This window comes from Coregonus clupeaformis, unplaced genomic scaffold (genome assembly GCF_020615455.1).
Source record: "Coregonus clupeaformis isolate EN_2021a unplaced genomic scaffold, ASM2061545v1 scaf0168, whole genome shotgun sequence".
Lineage (NCBI taxonomy): Eukaryota > Metazoa > Chordata > Actinopteri > Salmoniformes > Salmonidae > Coregonus > Coregonus clupeaformis.
In genome coordinates, this window is record NW_025533623.1 from 319877 (window position 1) to 327763 (window position 7887).

General features: G+C 47.3%; 1 protein-coding gene across 1 annotated transcript; it reads right to left on the reverse strand.

The window, feature by feature from the left end:
• Positions 1 to 532: 532 nt before the first annotated feature.
• LOC123481134 (calmodulin-binding transcription activator 2-like) lies at positions 533 to 6011 on the reverse strand. Its single transcript, XM_045213888.1, has 4 exons — positions 5805 to 6011; positions 3655 to 3795; positions 2736 to 2896; positions 533 to 547 (listed from the first exon to the last, which is right to left on the reverse strand). The coding sequence occupies exons 1-4, from the start codon at positions 5944 to 5946 to the stop codon at positions 533 to 535; spliced, it is 459 nt and encodes a 152-aa protein (XP_045069823.1). The 5' UTR covers positions 5947 to 6011.
• Positions 6012 to 7887: the final 1876 nt, after the last annotated feature.

Sequence of the window (7887 nt, forward strand, 5' to 3'; positions counted from 1 at the left end):
ACCTAACCCTGATGATAGATACCACTACCATTACAGTACCACCTAACCCTGATGATAGATAACACTACCATTACAGTACCACCTAACCCTGATGATAGATAACACTACCATTACAGTACCACCTAACCCTGATGATAGATAACACTACTGATATGACGTATTTTAACATGTAACACATAACATGTTGCTGTGACGTCATACCTACAACACTACTCTATTCTAATCTAACCCCTCTACTGTTTATAGACAACATGTTGCTGGGACGTCATACCTACTACTACTTATTATTATAAATAAATATAGTTAACAGTGAAGGCTCCTCAGAGGAGGAATGGGAGGACCATTCTCCTCAGTGAATTTTAATAAAATAAAAATAGTGAAACATTTTAAATGTTATCCATTTTAGATCAAACTATACTAAATATGTTCACGTCCCCAAATAATTGATTAAAACACACTGTTTTGCAATGAAGGTCTACAGTAGCCTCAACAGCACTCTGTAGGGTAGCACCATGGTGTAGCCGGAGGACAGCTAGCTTCCGTCCTCCTATGGGTACATTGACGTCAATACAAAACCTAGAAGGACTATGGTTCTCACCCCCTTCCATAGACTAACAGTAATTATGACAACTTCCAGAGGACGTCCTCCAACCTATCATTTACATTACATTTTAGTCATTTAGCAGACACTCTTATCCAGAGCGACTTACAGTTAGTGAGTGCATACATTTTTATACTGGAATTGAACCCACAACCTTGGCGTTGCAAACGCCATGCTCTACCTACTGAGCTACATCCCTGCCGGCCATTCCCTCCCCTACCCTGGACGACGCTGGGCCAATTGTGCACCGCCCCATGGGTCTCCCGGTCGCGGCCGGCTACGACAGAGCCTGGATTCAAACCAGGATCTCTAGTGGCACAGCTAGCACTGCGATGCAGTGCCTTAGACCACTGCGCCACTCAGAGCTCTTGCAGCTTGAACTGACATGTTGTCCACCCAATCAAAGGATTAGAGAATTAATCTAGTACTGAAAGCATAAACTACAGCTAGCTAGCATAGCAGTGCATAAAATGTGGTGAGTAGTTGACTCAAAGAGAGAGACAATAGTTGAACAGTTTTGAACAATTACATTTCTTATGGTCCTGTGTAGCTCAGTTGGTAGAGCATTGTGCTTGCAACACCAGTGTTGTTGGTTTGATTCCCATGGGGGACCAGTATGAAAATGTATGCACACACTACTGTAAGTTGCTCTGGATAAGAGCGTCTGCTAAATGACTAAAATGATGAGAGAGAGAGAAAAAAAAAATCACCACTTACTTAGGAAATGCAGCTAGGTTAGCCTACTGGCTAGGTTAGCCTACTGGCTAGTTTAGCCTACTGAAACAGAGGATGCAGCTAGCTAGTTTAGCCTACTGGCTAGTTTAGCCTACTGGAACAGAGGGATGCAGCTAGCTAGTTTAGCCTACTGGCTAGTTTAGCCTACTGAAACAGAGGGATGCAGCTGGCTAGTTTAGCCTACTGAAACAGAGGAATGCAGCTAGCTAGTTTAGCCTACTGGCTAGTTTAGCCTACTGAAACAGAGGGATGCAGCTGGCTAGTTTAGCCTACTGAAACAAAGGGATGCAGCTAGCTAGTTTAGCCTACTGAAACAGAGGGATGCAGCTGGCTAGTTTAGCCTACTGGCTAGTTTAGCCTACTGAAACAGAGGGATGCAGCTAGCTAGTTTAGCCTACTGGCTAGTTTAGCCTACTGAAACAGAGGGATGCAGCTAGCTAGTTTAGCCTACTGAAACAGAGGGATGCAGCTAGCTAGTTTAGCCTACTGAAACAGAGGGATGCAGCTAGCTAGTTTAGCCTACTGGAACAGAGGGATGCTATGTTAACTAGCTAGCTGGTTTAGCCTACTGAAACAGAGGGATGCAGCTGGCTAGTTTAGCCTACTGAAACAGAGGGATGCAGCTAGCTAGTTTAGCCTACTGAAACAGAGGGATGCAGCTGGCTAGTTTAGCCTACTGAAACAGAGGGATGCAGCTAGCTAGTTTAGCCTACTGAAACAGAGGGATGCAGCTTGCTAGTTTAGCCTAATGGAACAGAGGGATGCTATGTTAACTAGCTAGCTAGTTTAGCCTACTGAAACAGAGAGATGAAGCTGGCTAGTTTAGCCTACTCAGACAGAGGGATGCTATGTTAACTAGCTAGCTAGTTTAGCCTACTCAAACAGAGGGATGCTATGTTAACTAGCTAGCTAGTTTAGCCTACTCAAACAGAGGGATGCTATGTTAACTAGCTAGCTAGTTTAGCCTACTCAAACAGAGGGATGCAGCTAGCTAGTTTAGCCTACTGAAACAGAGGGATGCAGCTAGCTAGTTTAGCCTACTGAAACAGAGGGATGCAGCTAGCTAGTTTAGCCTACTGAAACAGAGGGATGCAGCTGGCTAGTTTAGCCTACTCAAACAGAGGGATGCAGCTAGCTAGTTTAGCCTACTCAAACAGAGGGATGCAGCTGGTTAGTTTAGCCTACTCAAACAGAGGGATGCAATGTTAACTAGCTGGCTAGTTTAGCCTACTCAAACAGAGGGATGCTATGTTAACTAGCTGGCTAGTTTAGCCTACTCAAACAGAGGGATGCTATGTTAACTAGCTGGCTAGTTTAGCCTACTCAAACAGAGGGATGCTATGTTAACTAGCTAGCTAGTTTAGCCTACTCAAACACTAGCTGACTATGACTCTCCAACACAACACTGGAACTCTTTCAAGTCAAGGTACGTTTTTGGGTGTATTAATTTATTGCCACTGGGGCCCACCAGTGTAACTGCTAAACTGCTTACTGACTGTACACTGTACTGCATGATTGTAGCAGGTTTACAGCGGTGAGGAATGTTAGCTCCAGGAGACGCTGGAAGGAGGGAGGGAGGGAAGAGAGAGAGGAGTGAAAGAAACAGAACATACAGAATACATTGCAGAAGTCACGGTAGTCTGCCGTCACATTAGTCTGCCGTCACATTAGTCTGCAGTCACATTAGTCTGCCGTCACATTAGTCTGCAGTCACGGTAGTCTGCCGTCACATTAGTCTGCAGTCATGGTAGTCTGCCGTCACATTAGTCTGTCGTCACGGTAGTCTGCAGTCACGGTAGTCTGCCGTCACGGTAGTCTGCCGTCACATTAGTCTGGCGTCACGGTAGTCTGCAGTCACGGTAGTCTGCCGTCACGGTAGTCTGCCGTCACATTAGTCTGCCGTCACATTAGTCTGCCGTCACATTAGTCTGCCGTCACGGTAGTCTGCAGTCACGGTAGTCTGCCGTCACGGTAGTCTGCCGTCACATTAGTCTGCCGTCACATTAGTCTGCAGTCACGGTAGTCTGCCGGTACATTAGTCTGCAGTCACGGTAGTCTGCCGTCACATTAGTCTGCCGTCACATTAGCCTGCCGTCACAGTAGTCTGCCGTCACATTAGTCAGCCGTCACGGTAGTCTGCCGTCACGGTAGTCTGCCATCACATTAGTCTGCCGTCACGGTAGTCTGCCGTCACAGTAGTCTGCCGTCACAGTAGTCTGCCGTCACAGTAGTCTGTAGTGTTTGGCTATACTGCCCTCTAGTGGCAACATTCACCACCCACACTCACACAGATTTTGAGGGGTGTTTGTATGTGTTACCCAGTGCGGAGCTGCAGAGACAGGTGTGTGTGCGAGGCTGGGGTTTGGTCTGTTGCGACTCCAGGATCTGTTGAGCCAGTTGTTCTATAGAGAACTCTGATGATCCATTACCTTCTCCACATGACCACTTCATGCTGTGGACTAGAGACACAGACAGAGAGGGAGAGAAGAGAGAGAGAGGACAGAGAGAGAGGATAGAGGGAGAGAGAGAGAGAGAGAGAGAGAGAGAGAGAGAGAGAGAGAGAGAGAGAGAGAGAGAGAGAGAGAGAGAGAGAGAGGAGAGAGAGAGAGAGAGAGAGAGAGAGAGAGAGAGAGGGAGAGGAAAGAGAGCGAGAGAGAGGAGAGAGAGAGAGGCGAGAGGGAGAGGAGAGAGGGAGAGGAGAGAGAGAAATAGAAAGAGGAGAGAGAGAGAGGAGAGAGAGAGGAGAGAGGGCGAGGAGAGAGGAGAGAGAGAGGCGAGAGGAGAGAGAGAGGCGAGAGGGAGAGGAGAGAGGAGAGAGGAGAGAGGAGAGAGGGAGAGAGAGGAGAGAGGGAGAAGAGAGAGGAGAGGAAGAGGAGAGAGAGAGAGGGAGAGGAGAGGGAGAGAGAGAGAGAGAGAGGGGAGAGGGAGAGGGAGAGGGAGAGGGAGAGGGAGAGGAGAGAGGAGAGAGGAGAGAGGAGAGAGGAGAGATGGAGAGATGAGAGGACAGAGGGAGAGGAGAGAGGGGTGTGAGAGAGAGAGAGGAGAGAGGGAGAGGAGAGAGGAGAAAGGAGAGAGGGAGAGGAGAGAGGGAGAGGAGAGAGGAGAGAGGGAGAGGAGAGAGGGAAGGGGAGAGGGGAGAGGAGAGAGGGAGAGGGGAGAGGAGAGAGCGAGAGGAGAGAGAGAGGGAGAGGAGAGAGGAGAGATGGAGAGAGGGAGAGGAGACAGGGAGAGGAGACAGGGAAGGGGAGAGGGGAGAGGAGAGAGGGAGAGGGGAGAGGAGAGAGGAAGAGGAGAGAGAGAGGGAGAGGAGAGAGAGGAGAGAGAGAGATGCGAGAGAGAGAGAGGCAAGAGAGAAGAGAGGAGAGAGAAGAGAGGGAGAGGAGAGAGGAGAGGAGAGAGGGAGAGGAGAGAGGGAGAGGAGAGAGGAGAGAGGAGAGAGGAGAGAGGGAGAGGAGAGAGGGAGAGGCGAGAGGGAGAGGAGAGAGGGAGAGGCGAGAGGGAGAGGGGAGAGGAGAGAGAGGAGAGAGAGAGGGAGAGGAGAGAGGAGAGGAGAGGAGAGGAGAGAGGAGAGAGAGGAGAGAGAGGAGAGAGAGACATCCACACACACCATAGATATTAGTCAGCCATCACATTGCCAGGATTTATCGTGCCTTCAAGTGTCGTGGGAATGAACACCTCTCAAGTCTGACCTCTGAGTTGGAGAAGGCGCTAACGCCGGCGTTTCATCACTGACCTTTCACCTTTTCAACCAAAAGATGACATGTCTTTGATTAGTTTGTTGTCGTCAAACTGAATTTGTTTTCTTTTCTTTTGGTTGAAGAATTGTTCTGATTTCAAAAGCACCTGAACACAATCAAATCGGACTTACGACTTCCTAACTGGTAAGTTTCGCAATTCTGAGGAGCATTAGCTATGTGTGTGTGTGTGTGTGTGTGTGTGTGTGTGTGTGTGTGTGTGTGTGTGTGTGTGTGTGTGTGTGTGTATGTATGTATGTGTGTGTGTGTGTGTGTGTGTGTGTGTGTGTATGTGTGTGTGTGTGTGTGTGTGTGTGTGTGTGTGTGTGTGTGTGTGTGTGTGTGTGTACGTGTGTGTATGTATGTATGTGTATGTGTGTGTGTGTGTGTGTGTACGTGTGTGTATGTATGTAGTGTATGTGTGTGTGTGTGTGTGTGTGTGTGTGTGTGTGTATGTATGTGTGTGTGTCGTGTGTGTGTGTGTGTGTGTGTGTGTGTGTGTGTGTGTGTGTGTGTGTGTGTGTGTGTGTGTGTGTGTGTGTGTGTGTGTGTGTGTGTGTGTGTGTATGTATGTATGTGTATGTGTGTGTGTGTGTGTGTGTGTATGTATGTGTGTGTGTGTGTGTGTGTGTAGTAGTGTGTGTGTGTGTGTGTGTGTATGTGTGTGTGTGTGTGTGTGTGTGTGTGTGTGTGTGTGTGTGTGTGTGTGTGTGTGTGTGTGTGTGTGTACTAACACATAGGTTTGAGCTGAGCCAGTAGTTCATCTCGGCTCCAGCGTAGTGAGTCTCGGCGGTCGGCAACGGCGCATAGCAATGGGCCGCATGCCTTCCCATGATCCTCCAGCGACGGAACATTCAGGTAGTGAACCAGCACCATGTCTGGGTTCTACACACACACAGAGAGATGTACCCATCATACACACACACACACACACACACACACACACACACACAGAGATGAGGTTAACACATACACACAGAGATGTACCCATACACACACACACACACACACACACACACACACACACACACACACACACACACACACACACACACACACACACACACACACACACACACACACATACAGAGATGAGGTTAACACATACACACAGAGATGTACCCACACACACACACACACACACCAGGGTTTCCGTTAGCCGGCAACTATTAATTTTTAAAGCCGATAAATAAAACTGTTGATGGCCAAAACGACAGGGAGAAAAAAAATCCCATTGCAAAATCATGCTTTTTAGTCACTGATGGAAATACATTTCACTGTCATGCTTATCGGTCTATAGGTTAATTTGCATTATTTAGTGGAATTAAATTGGCCTGTGTGTATTTTCGTTAGCGATCATGTACAGTGAGGGAAAAAAGTAAAAATAACAACAAAAAAATCCAGAAAAACGCATGTCAAAAATGTTATAAATTGAATGTCATTTTAATGAGGGAAATAAGTATTTGACCCCCTCTCAATCAGAAAGATTTCTGTCTCCCAGGTGTCTTTTATACAGGTAACGAGCTGAGATTAGGAGTACACTCTTAAAGGGAGTGCTCCTAATCTCAGCTTCTTACCTGTATAAAAGACACCTGTCCACAGAAGCAATCAATCAATCAGATTCCAAACTCTCCACCATGGCCAAGACCAAAGAGCTCTCCAAGGATGTCAGGGACAAGATTGTAGACCTACACAAGGCTGGAATGGGCTACAAGACCATCGCCAAGCAGCTTGGTGAGAAGATGACAACAGTTGGTGAGATTATTCGCAAATGGAAGAAACACAAAAGAACTGTCAATCTCCTTCAGCCTGGGGCTCCATGCAAGATCTCACCTCGTGGAGTTGCAATGATCATGAGAACGGTGAGGAATCAGCCCAGAACTACACGGGAGGATCTTGTCAATGATCTCAAGGCAGCTGGGACCATAATCACCAAGAAAACAATTGGTAACACACTACGCCGTGAAGGACTGAAATCCTGCAGCACCCGCAAGGTCCCCCTGCTCAAGAAAGCACATATACAGGGCCGTCTGAAGTTTGCCAATGAACATCTGAAAGATTCAGAGGAGAACTGGGTGAAAGTGTTGTGGTCAGATGAGACCAAAATCGAGCTCTTTGGCACCAACTCAACTCGCCGTGTTTGGAGGAGGAGGAATGCTGCCTATGACCCCAAGAACACCATCCCCACCATTGGACGGGGCCATGTACCGTCAAATCTTGGGTGAGAACCTCCTTCCCTCAGCCAGGGCATTGAAAATGGGTCGTGGATGGGTATTCCAGCATGACAATGACCCAAAACACACGGCCAAGGCAACAAAGGAGTGGCTCAAGAAGAAGCACATTAAGGTCCTGGAGTGGCCTAGCCAGTCTCCAGACCTTAATCCTATAGAAAATCTGTGGAGGGAGCTGAAGGTTTGAGTTGCTAAACGTCAGCCTCGAAACCTTAATGACTTGGAGAAGATCTTCATAGAGGAGTGGAACAAAATCCCTCCTGAGATGTGTACAAACCTGGTGGCCAACTACAAGAAACGTCTGACCTCTGTGATTGCCAACAAGGGTTTTGCCACCAAGTACTAAGTCATGTTTTGCAGAGGGATCAAATACTTATTTCCCTCATTAAAATGCAAATCAATTCATAACATTTTTGACATCCGTTTTTCTGGATTTTGTTGTTGTTATTCTGTCTCTCACTGTTCAAATAAACCTACCATTAAAATTATAGACTGATCTTGTCTTTGTCAGTGGGCAAACGTACAAAATCAGCAGGGGATCAAATACTTTTTTCCCTCACTGTATGAGCCTATCTGATCTTCAGGC

Excerpts from the sequence above, each read along its gene's own strand:
- LOC123481134 (XM_045213888.1), bottom strand. The coding sequence starts at position 5,946 with ATGGTGCTGGTTCACTACCTGAATGTTCCGTCGCTGGAGGATCATGGG. Across the intron at positions 3,796-5,804 it reads GGCTCAGCTCAAACCTATGT|TCCACAGCATGAAGTGGTCA; the intron begins GTTAGTACACAC and ends CTGTGTCTCTAG. Across the intron at positions 2,897-3,654 it reads TCTCTGCAGCTCCGCACTGG|CGTCTCCTGGAGCTAACATT; the intron begins GTAACACATACA and ends CCCTCCTTCCAG.